Source organism: Bombina bombina, chromosome 4 (assembly GCF_027579735.1).
Source record: "Bombina bombina isolate aBomBom1 chromosome 4, aBomBom1.pri, whole genome shotgun sequence".
NCBI classification, from domain to species: Eukaryota; Metazoa; Chordata; class Amphibia; order Anura; family Bombinatoridae; genus Bombina; species Bombina bombina.
In genome coordinates, this window is record NC_069502.1 from 74,914,104 (window position 1) to 74,929,820 (window position 15,717).

The window sequence follows — 15,717 nt, forward strand, 5'->3', positions numbered from 1 at the left end:
GTCTGCAAAGGGGGCATTTTCATTCCCTGCGGGAAAATCCTTGTTCCCTATCAGAGGTATGTATTTAGGGGTGGGTTGTGAACAGTTTAAAGGGACACTGAACCCAACTTTTCTCTTTTGTGATTCAGATAGAGCATGCAATTTTAAGTGATTTTCTAATTTACTCCTATTAGCAAATGTTCTTCATTCTCTTGGTATCTTTATTTGAAAAGCAAGAATGTAAGTTTAGATGCCGGCCCATTTTGGTGAACAACCTGGGTTGTTCTTGCCGATTGGTGGATACATTCATCCACCAATAAACAAGTGCTGTCCAAGGTTCTGGACTTTCTTTTTCAAATAAAGATAGCAAAAGAACAAAGAAAAATTTATAATAGGAGTAAATTAGAAAGTTGCTTAAAATTGCATGCTCTATCCGAATCACAAAAGAAAAAATTTGGGTTCAGTGTCCCTTTAATATTTTATGGGCTAGCGATCAAGCCCTCAGAGGATCTTTGTATAGAATATTGTTCTTAAGAGATAATGACAGCGTATTGGCTGTGGAGTATAGAAGGGAAGACAGGGCATATGGTGCAGTTACCGTGTTTTCAAAAAATGGATCATAAAAATGGGCTGTGCCAGGCTGCCAGTCTGTCACTAGCCTTAGCAAAGTTGCCCAGTTATAGTACTTAAGATTAAGTAGGCCTAGACCTCCACTTGTATAGGGGAAGTGTAGTTTAGATGCAGCTATTCTGGGGGTTTTCCCTCGCCATAGGAACTGAGTGATTGATCTTTCTATATTTTAATATCTTTGTTGGTCATTAGAAGGGGCAACATGAGCAATGGGTTTTGGGAGTAAGGACATTTTAAGAAGATTAATACAGCCCGGGAGGTTCAAGAGGAGGTTTCTCCAGTTGGTGAGTAGAGTGTAGAGAAAGGTGCACTGGTTTGTTATGTTTAGGTCATAAAGTTTATTTGGGTTTCTATGCAATTGGATACCTAGATAAGTGAGTTAATTGGGTACTTCGACAAATGGGTAGGAAATGGCTGTTGAGGTACTTCGTGTTAATCACAGGATTTCTGATTTGGAGTTGTTAATTTTGTAACCCGTAAATTTGCCAAAGGTCTCCAGATTCTCTAAAATTATTGGTATGTATTTCCCTGGGGAGTCCACAAACAGGAGCATGTTGTCTGCGTATAGTGCAAGCTTGTAAATGCTACCTCCGATAGACATCCCCGGGAAGATGTCTCAATTTGACAGCCAGAGGCTCCAGTGCTAGATTGAAGATCAAGGGTGATAGGGGACATCCCTGTCTAGCGCCCCTCTCCAGGGTGAAATCTGGGGAAAAGAATCCATTCACCAGTATCCGAGCTATGGGGTAGAGTATATTTTATGGAATGCATTTAAAAAGGGGCCTTGGAAATTATATCTGTTAAGCACTTCGAAAAGATAGTTCCATTCGACACGGTCGAAGGCCTTTTCTGCATCAAGGGATAAAAGAAAGGCTCCGTTTTGAGGGGTTACATACTCTGATCTATCTTTCTCCCAATAGTGATCAATGACATGTAGCACCCGTCTTAAATTGGTAACCAAAACACAGTGAGACACAAAGCCCATTTGGTCGGGGTGCAGTAGTGAAGGAAGGATACAGGGAGTGCAGAATTATTAGGCAAGTTGTATTTTTGAGGATTAATTTTATTATTGAACAACAACCATGTTCTCAATGAACCCAAAAAACTCATTAATATCAAAGCTGAATATTTTTGGAAGTAGTTTTTAGTTTGTTTTTAGTTTTAGCTATTTTAGGGGGATATCTGTGTGTGCAGGTGACTATTACTGTGCATAATTATTAGGCAACTTAACAAAAAAACAAATATATACCCATTTCAATTATTTATTTTTACCAGTGAAACCAATATAACATCTCAACATTCACAAATATACATTTCTGACATTAAAAAACAAAACAAAAACAAATCAGTGACCAATAAAGCCACCTTTCTTTGCAAGGACACTCAAAAGCCTGCCATCCATGGATTCTGTCAGTGTTTTGATCTGTTCACCATCAACATTGCATGCAGCAGCAACCACAGCCTCCCAGACACTGTTCAGAGAGGTGTACTGTTTTCCCTCCTTGTAAATCTCACATTTGATGATGGACCACAGGTTCTCAATGGGGTTCAGATCAGGTGAACAAGGAGGCCATGTCATTAGATTTTCTTCTTTTATACCCTTTCTTGCCAGCCACGCTGTGGAGTACTTGGACGCGTGTGATGGAGCATTGTCCTGCATGAAAATCATGTTTTTCTTGAAGGATGCAGACTTCTTCCTGTACCACTGCTTGAAGAAGGTGTCTTCCAGAAACTGGCAGTAGGACTGGGAGTTGAGCTTGACTCCATCCTCAACCCGAAAAGGCCCCACAAGCTCATCTTTGATGATACCAGCCCAAACCAGTACTCCACCTCTACCTTGCTGGCGTCTGAGTCGGACTGGAGCTCTCTGCCCTTTACCAATCCAGCCACGGGCCCATCCATCTGGCCCATCAAGACTCACTCTCATTTCATCAGTCCATAAAACCTTAGAAAAATCAGTCTTGAGATATTTCTTGGCCCAGTCTTGACGTTTCAGCTTGTGTGTCTTGTTCAGTGGTGGTCGTCTTTAAGCCTTTCTTACCTTGGCCATGTCTCTGAGTATTGCACACCTTGTGCTTTTGAGCACTCCAGTGATGTTGCAGCTCTGAAATATGGCCAAACTGGTGGCAAGTGGCATCTTGGCAGCTGCACGCTTGACTTTTCTCAGTTCATGGGCAGTTATTTTGCGCCTTGGTTTTTCCACACGCTTCTTGCAACCCTGTTGACTATTTTGAATGAAACGCTTGATTGTTCGATGATCACGCTTCAGAAGCTTTGCAATTTTAAGAGTGCTGCATCCCTCTGCAAGATATCTCACTATTTTTGACTTTTCTGAGCCTGTCAAGTCCTTCTTTTGACCCATTTTGCCAAAGGAAAGGAAGTTGCCTAATAATTATGCACACCTGATATAGGGTGTTGATGTCATTAGACCACACCCCTTCTCATTACAGAGATGCACATCACCTAATATGCTTAATTGGTAGTAGGCTTTCGAGCCTATACAGCTTGGAGTAAGACAACATGCATAAAGAGGATGATGTGGTCAAAATACTCATTTTCCTAATAATTCTGCACTCCCTGTATACTTCAGATGTTCAGCCAGAATCTTTGTGAAAATCTTATAATCAGTACTGAGGAGAGAGATAGGGAGGTATGACTCTAGCAGGGAGTGATCCTTGCCGGGTTTGGGGATTAGCGTTATGTAGGCTGAGGAAAAAGTAGTAGATGGACTGTCCTCTTGTTTTAGAAAGCCATTGTATATTTTGGTTAGAAAAACTTGCATCTAAACTCTATACAAAACTAGGTGCCCTGTACAGAAGCAAATCCTGCCTCAGCCCTACAGTAAAGGAAACGATTGTACAGCAAATGCTGATGCCAATCATGGATTATGGAGATGTAGTATATGCACCAGCACTGCAAACTCACCTTAATAAACTTAATACACTGTATAACTCGTTCTGCCGCTTTGTGCTACAATGTAACTACAGGACCCACCATTGTGACATGCTAAAAGAACTAAACGGGCTGTCGCTGGAATCCAGACGCACCCTCCATCTTTCCAGCCTTGTGTTTAAGAGCTTTTCTGGGAAGCTCCCACCCTACCTAAGCAGAATGCTCTCCCCGGCTGTTCCCACCTCCCATAACCTCCGATCCAGTACCAGCACATTATTTAGTTTACCTCCATACAAAAAGAAAGCAGCTCGATCTTCCTTTTCCTACAGAGCACCATAGTTATGGAACGACCTCCCGCACACTTTCAAACCTTCCCCAAGCCTAAAATCCTTTAAGAGATCCCTCTCTGCATATCTCAAAACAGAATGCACCTGTCATGGTTGATTATATATTTCCTACCTGTTCTATGTTAAATTTGGCATATGTTATGTATTAATATTGTTTTTGTATTTTATTGTACCCTATTGTATCAATGCAATGATTTTTGGACCCAGAACATACTTGAAAACGAGAGAAATCTCAATGTATCCTTCCTGCTAAAATATTTTATAAATAAATAAATAACTAGTAGACATATGTAGGTGCATACTAGGAGTATGAAAGATTGGTAAGCCAGAACATGGTACACAGAGCCGACACAGTATAAAATGCAAACATAATAAAATATTCATAACATAAGTCATGTCTGTATATCTATACTCTGGGGCAGCGGCAATCACCACACATTGCGTGTCGAGGCCTCTATCCTGGCGGTCAAATAGTGTCCAGCGATTAGAAGACATACGTATATATGCATACATTGGCCATATGCAAGACCGATAGCCCAAAGTACAGTACACATGACAGGTACAACAAGAAAAAATACAAACATAACAGTACAAAACTATATAACATTATGGGGACATGAAGTAGATTAGTCCAGTGACAACTTCCCCCCAAAAAACAGGTGATAAAATAACTTATAATGGGAGGTATCAGTCCAGTGCTAGTCACAAGGCTTATAGCAAGTAAGCATAATAACATTAAAGTCCGGTAGGACATGGATCAATATTAAGAAAAGTAGCCATGAACAAATTTTATATTTACGTGTTCCTCGGGAGTGCTCCTTTCAACCATTTTCTTGGGATCATTCTGTGGTTAGACAGATTTCCACAGCTTGAGGGGAGTAGAAGTATTTGTGGCTCGATGTGGTTTGAAGACTGGCGGGGTAAAGTAGGGTAGCTTGGAGGCCCTGGTTGTAAAGGCGTGAGCAGATTGGTGCAAAGTCCTTTCGCAGTCTGGAGACTTCAGAGGAAAAGTCCTGAAAAAGTAGGAGGCAATTGCCCTCATATATAACCTCTTTCTGTGATCTATAGGCATAGAGAATTCTCAGTTTTTCCTGGAAGTTGAACCATTTAAATATCACTTGTCTGGGTTTAGACTTTTTATTTTCCAGGTTCCGCTTTGGCCAACTCTGTGGGCACTTTCTACATCGATAGGTAGAATATCTTGTGGCATGCCCAGCAGCTTGGGGAAGACCAATGCGGTGAAGGCCAGAAGATCTTTGCCTTTGACTCCCTCTGGAACACCCACTATACGCAGGTTATTCCAATGGCTTCGATTTTCTAGGTCGTCGACCTGTTCATGTAGAAGTTTGTTACTTCTAAGTAGTTGTTGTATGGAGTGGTTTGCTTCTGTCTGTCTGTCCTTGACTTTTGAGATTCTCCCCTTAGCACTAGTTAGACGGGCTGAAAACTGTCGGACCTCGCTAGTCAGTGTGTCCATTCCCGCCTGCAGGGAATCCATTTTAGAAAAAAGGATTTGAGGTCTTGCATAAGCTGATTTTGGTCTCCAGGTTGTTTAGTGTGGTCTTCAGCATGAGGGGAGAGCTCAGCCTGCACCTCTATGGTGTGGCGGTTTCGTCTGTCCGCTGGCTTGGATTTATTGCTCATGGTAGTTGTTGGAGGAGAGGTGGGTCTTTTAAAGTATTTGTCCACTTTCATTAGCAAGGCGCGTGAGTAGGTGGTAATCTGGCCATGTATTATACGCGTCTCTGTGTATATTAGATAAGCATCATGGGTGAAGTCAATAGCGGTACTCCACGTATTGTCATCTGCTACTGCTTTACTCCTTTTATTAGTTGAAGCTGTCAGGGTGCTGGTTTATAGCTGTAGTCTGCTGCGTTTGTATTGCTACGCTCTATGAGCGAGTAGGAAGGTGGTACAATAGAGGCCAATCAGGGTAGTCACCTGAGAGTCAGCAGTGCAGGGCAGTAAAGTTTCCCCCTCTAGCAAGCCATAGGGAAGAAAAGTGCTGCAGCAGGCGTTCTCTGGGGTGCACTGTGCTGTGTTTGGTGGTCAGCATTACATATAGTGCAGTTTCTTCGCAACACGTATCAGTATGGTGTGTCTTAGCTGCCACAGGGGAAGCCTCCGTTACTCACTGTGCTACGGGGGTAATCCCTTATCAGTTTTGAGGGTGATGCCTTGTCTCACCCTGCCCTGGGGGTCAGTGTCAGCCTGTCAGTTGGGAGGCACGTGGCTTTTTTCTGCTCCCCTGGCAAGATGGCGCTGGCACTTTTCGCACACTTTAGTTGTGTGCTGTACGGAAGCTGGGGCTCTGATGTGGTACTCCACATATTCTTCTGGCTGATACAGTCTGGGGCAGCAGCTGTATAAGGGTGCATGGGAGCGGTTTTAGCGGTGATCACGAAACTTACATCCGCCGCTTAGTTGGAGCTCTCTACTCCGGTTGCTTCATTGTTGCTCCACCTACCGGAAGTTCCTTTCACTTACTATTTTATGTTCAACCTCCCTGGACCTCAAAGTACTTACCCTAACACTAGTGTCTTCCTCCTCCTCTGGGACAATAAACTCATTAAGACCACATGATTAGTCACTTTGAAAATGAATGTCATTATTTGAATTGATGTTTATCTTATTGTTTTTTCCTTGTTTGTTAAAATGTGTTAAGCTATCTTGGTATAGTTATTATATACCTCACTTGGTGCAATGTTTGCTAATTTGTATATGTTGTATCAAATTCCTATATTTCTTGATAGAATGCCCACATGTGCTTTACTGCCACCACTTATATAAGGTTCTTATTTTGATCTTTAAGTACTATGCACCAGTCTCCCAAAAGCCTGACCACTCTTTCATTCAATGCCAAGGGATTGGCATTGAATGAGACTCTTTAGAAAGGGATCTCTTTAGAAAAGGTTCATGGCCCTGAGAAATGTGCGCCATTTACAAGGTGATATCATCTTCCTGCAGGAAACACACTTTCTCAAGGGCCATGAACCGAAACTCTCTTTTAGGAGTCTTGGGACTTGTTATTTTGGTGTGGGTATGTTAATTGGTGTGGGTTTGGTGTGGGTATGTTAATTAAGAAAGATATCCCATTTCAAGAGCTATGTATACAAAGAGACAGGGATGTTATTGCATACTTCAGAAATTATTCTTATATAATAGGCCTGTAACTCTAATCTGCATTTATGCCCCTAATGCAAATAAATATCTATTCTTTAACGCCATTCCATGCCATCCTTACCGTGCTGCGCTTTAGCACCGTTAGAACGTCATGGAACATCCTAGCCGTTTTGCTGTACTGAAGCAGCTACGGCTTCCTAACTGGGATTGCGGACTGGAGGGTGTGCCTAGTATCATAGACACTCCCCCCAGACCCGATCCCATCATTGAAATCAAACGATCACATGTACGATTGCGTGATTTAAATTTTTTACTTATTTGTTTAAATTGGAACTTTGTTCCAATGTAAGAAATAAGAACCGGTGTTCTGTCAGATCAGAGAATTCATCAGACTAGAGAACGGAAGTGACACACTGCGCAGTCGGTGCTCTTAGTCATAGCATTCCACTACCTACGTCACAGCCCATCAGAAGTTAGAACAGGTAACGGAACCCACTAAAGTTAGCTCTTTTGATAGAATACCGTGAGCAACTCGGGTTACTACATAAAATAAAATCATCCAACAGATAAACATATGGTAATAAAAATGACAAATGCCTCCTCAATGTGTACATATATTGTTACTATAATGTGCATCAAATCACTTATTATACTCAACTGATGTTAATGTTTACGTGTGTACCTCGTGCTGTCAGGTTACTTAGTGATTTGATGCACATTATAGTAACACTATATGTACACATTGGGGAGGCATTTGTCATCTTTATTACTATATGTTTATCTGTTGGATGATTTTATTTTATGTAGACACCGGCAGGAAGGGGTAAGACAATAACTATTACTCTACTAGACAATCAAAAAGGAAGCATAATATTAGGTGGACTTCAACCACCCATTAAATACATCCACTGGGAAATCCTCCAACCTGATTTAACTTTCCTAACTCTGCATGATGACTGGCGGCTCTGCCCCCCTGATCAAAAAGAATACACACTTTTTTTGCACCCTCACAAACATTAGATTATTTTTTCCTTGACATTAACACCATTTCCCCAGTTTGATAAGCCCATAGTCACCCTTGATCTGACCATGCAATAGTCAAATGCCAATTTAAATGTCCCAATCTTCAAAGGACTATATATGGAGGTACGACAAATATCTGGCCTCTGACCCCATAATTCAGGAAAGAGTCCTTGCAGGAGTATTTACAATTTAACTCTACCCCTGATTCTAATATTCAAGATATATGGGCAGCACATAAATGTATTGTGTAGGGGATACTGATAGCAGCCTAAGCTGGGAAAACCAAACAAAATAAAGCTCATTTTTCCACTCTCTATTTACCAACTACAGTTCCAACACACTAGATCACCATCTTCAAGAGGACAAGAAAACAGTAATGCAAATTAAGAAATACTCTTACGAGGCCAGGCAGCTTCAAAAGTGCTAAGGCATACATTCTTCATGTGACCAACGATAATCGTAAGTGGCACTCTACTCTGATGCCTTTTGTACTTTTACAAACGCCTCTATAGCATCTGCTTCTCTATAGAGTCTGGCTCTCAAACCCAGTTATCTCCATCCCAAGCAATATTAGATTATCTGAGGGGCCTAAACATACCTAGACTCACACCTCCTCAAAACTGTAGTTTAGAAGAACCAATTATGAGCCTTATTATAAAACACTCACCCACTGCAAGTCCCCAGGACCAGATGGGTTTTCCTATTCTTACTATCTGACTTTTAAAGATATACTCCTCCCTCACCTGCTTTTGTATTTTCAAGATATTGAGGATACTAAAGCCTTTTTATGACTGTCCCTTCAAGCACACATAATAGTACTGCAAAAACCCAACAAAAGCAAAGAGAACATTTTAAATTACTGGCCCATTTCTTTATTGAATACTGGCTTGAAGCTTTATGCCAAAATACCAGCCAACCAGTTACACAAATGTTTACCCTGCCTAATTCAAAAGAAACAGGTGGGTTTCCTTCCCTACTGAGAGGCCAAAGATAATACGACCCAGGCTGTGCACCTAATTACTTATGCACAATCCTCCAAAACACTGACTCTATTTCTCTCTACCGACACTGTGTGGTGGAGTGGTGAGTGATCTATGGACAGAGCTGGATAGGTCAGTGGTGTGGCTACATGGTCCGGGCAGTGACTTGATAGTGAAAGGGTATGTTTACACATAAAAAGTCAGTAGCAGGCAACCACCCCCGCAGAACCGCCACTGCTATAAAGTATAATCTGTAGTGCTGTATTCATGGATCACCAAAGCTAATGCTATGATGGTCATTTGCATAAAAAGAAGGTAAATATGGTGTTTCAATGTGGCATTGACACAACTTCCTTTATTATTCTATTTTTTGTATTGGTTATTTATTTAGAGCTGTTATCTCATGTACGGGCTTCTTTGCAAGAGAACTCATACCTGTTAGTTGGGGCACATACGGCGTGCTTAGCCTGTCTGAGTTGTAACCACTTCCACCTAGAACCTCACTGATTTTACTCTGCAAAAACAGGAGCTCTGTATCTAAGTAATCCACATTCTTTGACCACCTGTAAAAAAGAAAGAAAAAACAGACAGTTTAATTACAATAAAGAGCATGATTATTAGAAATAAAAGAAATAATTAATACAAAGGTTAGTTTACAAAAAAATAGTTACCCTTCTAAAACCCAATTCATGCCCACCAACCTATCTTCCAAAAAGCTCTTGAAGGGGCATGGAGATTAAACTTAAACTTTTAAAATACAAATAAATTGAACAATTTACTTCTAAAATAAAATTTACATCATTCTCCTTAGTTGAAATTTATCTTTCAGCACCTGTGTAGAATATTAGCATAACTGGACAATAACATAACACTGCTAACAAGTCTCACTGTTGATTCACAACCCCCTTGTAGAAGATGCAGTCTGGTTCAGCCATTTGTCATATATGATGGAGCCACTTGTCACATATGGTAAGCGATCAAGAGCACGCTGTGTCAGACCCTATGCTAACTCAGTTTGACAACACCACATACACATGCTGTGTCAGACACTACAGTTACTCAGTTTGACACCACATACACATGCTGTGTCAGACACTACAGTTACTCAGTTTGACACCACATACACATGCTGTGTCAGACCCTATGCTTACTCAGTTTGACACCTCATACACATGCTTTGTCAGACACTACGCTTACTCAGTTTGACATCTCATACACATGCTGTGTCAGACACTATGCTTACTCAGTTTGACACCACATACACATGCTGTGTCAGACACTATGCTTACTCAGTTTGACACCACATACACATGCTGTGTCAGACCCTATGCTCACTCAGTTTGACACCACATACACATGCTGTGTCAGACACTACGATTACTCAATTTGACATCTCATACACATGCTGTGTTAGACACTATGCTTACTCAGTTTAACACCACATGCACCTGCTGTGTCAGACACTATGCTCACTCAGTTTGACACCACATACACATGCTGTGTCAGACACTATGCTTACTCAGTTTGACACCACATACACATGCTGTGTCAGACACTACGCTTACTCAGTTTGACACCACATACACATGCTGTGTCAGACCCTATGCTCACTCAGTTTGACACCACATACACATGCTGTGTCAGACACTACGCTTTCTCAATTTGACATCTCATACACATGCTGTGTTAGACACTATGCTTACTCAGTTTAACACCACATACACCTGCTGTGTCAGACACTATGCTCACTCAGTTTGACACTACATATACATGCTATGTCAGACACTACACTTACTGAGTTTGACACCACATACACATGCTGTGTCAGATCCTACGCTAACTCAGTTTGACACCACATACACATACTGTGCCAGACACCACGCTTACTCAGTTTCACACCATATACACATGCTGGGTCACACACTACGCTCACTCAGTTTGACACCACATATATCTGCTATGTCAGAAACTACACTTACTCAGTTTGACACCACATACACATGCTGTGTCAGACACTATGCTTACTCAGTTTGACACCACATACACATGCTGTGTCAGACACTATGCTTGCTTTCTCTTTAAGGGCAATTGATATACTTGTTATCTATTCCCTGCACAAATATTGATTACATTTGTATAGAATGTTATTCAGCATGTTGTTTTACAATGCAAATGAGTATATTTCAGTCTTAGCAAAACTTAATCTAGGAAAATCTATCAGTTTCTCAGTTACAGATTTGGCTCAGTGTCGGGAGCATATCTAGATATTACAATCGCTGTGATCCCTCAATCCAAACACTGCGTCTGCACAGAAAGCTAGCACTGACTTATCATATAACTACCAGTGCAAATGGAGTCATTAATGACACTATACTGTTGCTAGCTTTCTCTGAGAAGACGTACTATTTGTATGCAGGTGCATGGGACATATTTAGATATATTATCTCATTCTCAGCCCATGACTCTTTAAAAATAAAATGAACTAATGTGTATTTTAATTCTATTTTATTTTACATTACAAATCTAAAACTTCCCCTTATTTGTTACAAAAAATGTTTATGCTGTAGTTTCAAACTGTACTGAAGGCAGTTATCATTTTTGTTTTTTTGATGTGTCAGAAACAGAAAATCCCTTTCAGTTCAAGCAGCATAATAGGTGGTGTATTTGGTTTCTAAAGAAAAGATTTGCTGTTCAAATACACTTAGGCCAAGAGATTTAGCAGCTTTTCATTTATTTTACACAAAACCCTAAACAGCTTTCATTTTGCTAGAGTGTAAGTTCCCACTAAAACATAAAAAATGAGACATTTCCAGTTTCAGTATTCACCTAATGCATATTGTATATAGTAACAAGAAAGTGTAACTTGTATGAAATGACAAGTAGTGTAATTTCCTTTGTATTGTTTGCAATAAATTTGTGTACAAGTTATTGCTGCTTTTGTAGTAACTCTTCTTGTGATACTGCAGAAGGCCACTTGCACGCGCTTCCTCTTCTCGCTCATAAGTCTCTTTAATAGTCATATCATTTTACTAAACATCATAGCTTCAGTTAATAGCAAGCAGGCTGATCTGTGCAACAGTTGCATAAGCTTCCTAGTGAAACCACTCTAATTCTTACCTTGGTTTCTCATTGAACACATCCTCTGGGAGTAGATAAGGAGCATTTTTCTTTCTCATTTCTATCACCTGTAATAGAAAAACACGCTGCAGTGTTTTGTAACAACTAAAGGCAATGGGGTAGTTTTTCTGGGAGACTATAATAGCAGTAGTCCAAACGTGATGTCACTAATGCATGCATGATTGTAAGAAGATATTCTGTACGAACCAGGTGCTTGATCCTGGCTATATTCTTTAAATGAAAGAATGAGGCTTGTACTGTGGCTGATACATTATGTTTCAGAGGGAGTTCTCTCTCTAGCATAACACAATTTCTTCCTAGATTTGAGGTTTGTAGTTTTGAAACTCCACATTCTAGACAAATTTGTTGATCTTGCTGCAGCTTAGTTATCATCATACTATCTCTACCCATCACAAGTACTTCTGATTTGTCTGAGTTTAGATATATACTGGCCCTCATCTATTCCAAGAGGTCAGCAAGACATGTATTCACTGGTTCCACTGAAACATTTGAGTTTGGCATGAAGGAGATATATATTTGTGTGTCATCTGCATAACAGTGGTAGCAGAGGCCATGTTGCCTTATGATATCTCCGACTGGAAGCATATACACTGCAAATAACATGGGAGATAAGATAGAACCCTGCCAAGAGGACAGGTGCAGAGATGCCAACTCTCGATGACACTCTACGGGTTCTGTCAGAAAGAAATTATTTGAACCATCTTAGAACTGTACCACTCAGCCCACAGACCATCTGCAGACTATTTAATAAAATGCCATCATCTATGGTGTGAAAGGCAGCAGAGAGATCAAGGAGAATTAGTATTGAGCACTCACCTCTGTCTTTTGCGATCAGGAAATCATTTTGTACCTGTACCAGCGCAGTTTCAGTACTATGCCTTGTCCTGAAACCTGACTGGCATGAGTCATAAATATTGTTTATTGAAAGCCATGGTTCTAGTTGGGTTTCAACAACTTTCTCAGTGACTTTTCCTAGGAAAGGTCTGTAATTCTCAATGCAGTCGGAATCCAATGATAACTTTTTTAGGATATGGTGGAGTACTGCTTGTTTTAATAATGTTGGAAAGGTCCCTGTATTCAGAGAGCACTGAGTAATTGTGGTGAAGACCGGTGCAATGAGGCCCATACATCTTTATAAAAGATGTGTTGGGCAAGGAGCCAGATTGCAAGTTGTGGCACACAGCTTTTTTATTGTTTGCATGATGTTGTTTTCATCAGTGTAATTAAAGCTTTGATGGTGAATTGTTTTGGGGTCTTCTACGTCCTGTGAGAATTTTAGTTGATGATGGTATGTTAGAACAGATGGCACACTTTGTTAGCATAGAGGACAGCAAACTCCTCACATTTTGACTGATTGAAGGTGGAGACACTATTTAGGCAAGTTGGATTGCACAGTTTTTCAACTATGTGAAAATGCTGGGGTAGAAAATTGCTTTCTGATAAGCATTTGTGTGTTCTACCAGTTTAAGTTTATTTTCCACTATTTGGGATTTCCTCCATCTCCGTTCAAAAATACTCCCTCTCTTTTTTATCTCTCTGATGGTACTGTCAAACCATGGAGCTTTATGATGACTGGTAGGGGGTCGAGTGTGCATTGGGGCAATGGAGTCCAGGGCATTCTTCACGTTAATATTATAGTGTTCTACCAGAGAGTTGACATTGTCATAGCCCTTTAGTGGTCGAAAACCAATAATCTCTACAGGAGCAGGGGTGTATAAGTGACTAGCTATAAAGAAGTTAATGGAATAGTGGTAAGACCACATGACAGTGTTTATTATTAGGTTTTGGACTTTTACTTCAGTGAGTGGTGGTCAGACCACATGACAGGGTTTATTATTAGGTTTTGGACTTTTACTTCAGTGAGTGGTGGTCAGACCACATGACAGGGTTTATTATTAGGTTTGGGACTTTTTACTTTAGTGGTGAATACAAGGTATAGTGTGTGACCACTCTTGTGGGTAACAGAAGGGACAGCTTGGGAGAAACCCAGTGCATGCATCATCAAAAGTAGGTCTTGTCTAAACTGTGAAGACTTATCAACCCATGCATTGAAATCCCCCAGTATAAGCCATTTATGAGGTTCTAAAACTAATGCAGATACCAGCTCTATGAATTCATGCTTAAATTGCTTTTCATCTCCAGGCAGGCAATAGATCAGGAGGATTTTAAGCCCCATACTTGTTGCATTCCTGACACATTTAAACGATTTTGGTTGCCCAACAGAAAAGGACCTGAGGTTTAGGTTTGTTTTGAAACAGATTGATCCACCTGTGCCTTTTCTGTTCTGCCTTGGTCAGTGGATTGTTGAATAATTTGGTGGTACTGCTGCTTCTGGGCCTGCATTTCCATCAAACCAAGTCTCTGTGATGCACACTAGGTCTGCTGATATAATAAAATCATAGATAATGGCAGTTTTATTTCTTATAGATCTTGCATTACATAGTGCAGTCTTAATGCAGTCATTTTGTAATTAATGCTGGATTTTAGATGGGGGTTTAGCTGAAAGTTAAAATGTTCACTTTTGCATTTGGAACCACATGTAAATGTATTTTTCCATTTTAAGTGTTGTAGTCTGAGGTGTAGGGCATTTGATTAATTTTCTCTTTGTTTATCCTCCTCTTCAGTCTCTATGTTTTTTTTTTTTTTCAATATGCCAAGATCCTTTAAAATGGATATTTGTGATGGTGTAATAGTCTAACTTGCTCTTGTTTGCACAGGGCATGCAACAACTTTCCCATTTACTTCTGTTATCAATTTTGTTTTATTGCTTTATTGTCTTGGTATTCTTTATTGAAGGAGCAGCAATTATCTACTGGGAGCTAGCTCAACATATTTGTAACAAAAGATACCAAGTGAACAAAGCACATTAAATAATGGAAGTAAATAAGAAAATTGTTTAAAATTGTACGCTCTATCTGAACTAGGAAATCCTTTTTTTGAGTTTCATGATCTTAAACCAATGGTACAAGCTTTTTGTATATTGTTACTTAACTACAACAATAATAGTTTTAAATGCAAACCCAAATACTGTACACTGTATACCATAAATAGCTTATGTTCTTTAGTTGTTTTTTTTTTTATTATTGAACTGTTTAAATCCAGCAGAGCGTTAAAGGGACATTAACATTGTAATCATAATATTTGTAATGTAATTCTAAATATGTCAATTAATGTTAAAAGTGGAAGTGCAGACTCCAGACTTAACATTGCTATATTCTCCACAGTCATTGGTTGCAGAATTTAACTACTTATTTATAACTGTCCCTCATTGGTCTCAGCAGAAAATAAACACAGAAGCCCCTTTGCTTTATGAACATTAAAACTGACCACATCTTTTTTTTAATATTTAAAGAACTAATATAACATAAAAAATACATCTGAATATTACTCACAGACTTATGCTTGTTTAGAATATATTAATCTATCTAGCATGCTTTTTGGTATTTAATTTCTCTTTAATAGGCTTATGCATAATATGGAAATGAAGGTTATATACACAGTGAATAAACTATTCATATAATTATATATTACAAATCACTATGGCCCCTATTTAAGAAAGTCTGGAGGACCTGATCCGACAGTGCGGATCAGGTCCGCCAGACCTT

General features: G+C 39.8%; 1 protein-coding gene across 3 annotated transcripts in view; it reads right to left on the minus strand.

Moving 5' to 3' along the window:
- Window positions 1-15,717, minus strand: part of EFR3B (EFR3 homolog B) — a 423,284-nt gene that overhangs the window by 23,423 nt on the left and 384,144 nt on the right. For all 3 annotated transcript variants that reach the window (XM_053709515.1, XM_053709514.1, XM_053709516.1), the window contains 2 exons: window positions 12,092-12,159; window positions 9,410-9,537 (listed from right to left, as the gene is read on the minus strand). In XM_053709515.1, coding sequence (XP_053565490.1) covers window positions 9,410-9,537; window positions 12,092-12,159 — 196 coding nt within the window. The remainder of the gene's footprint in view (window positions 1-9,409; window positions 9,538-12,091; window positions 12,160-15,717) is intronic.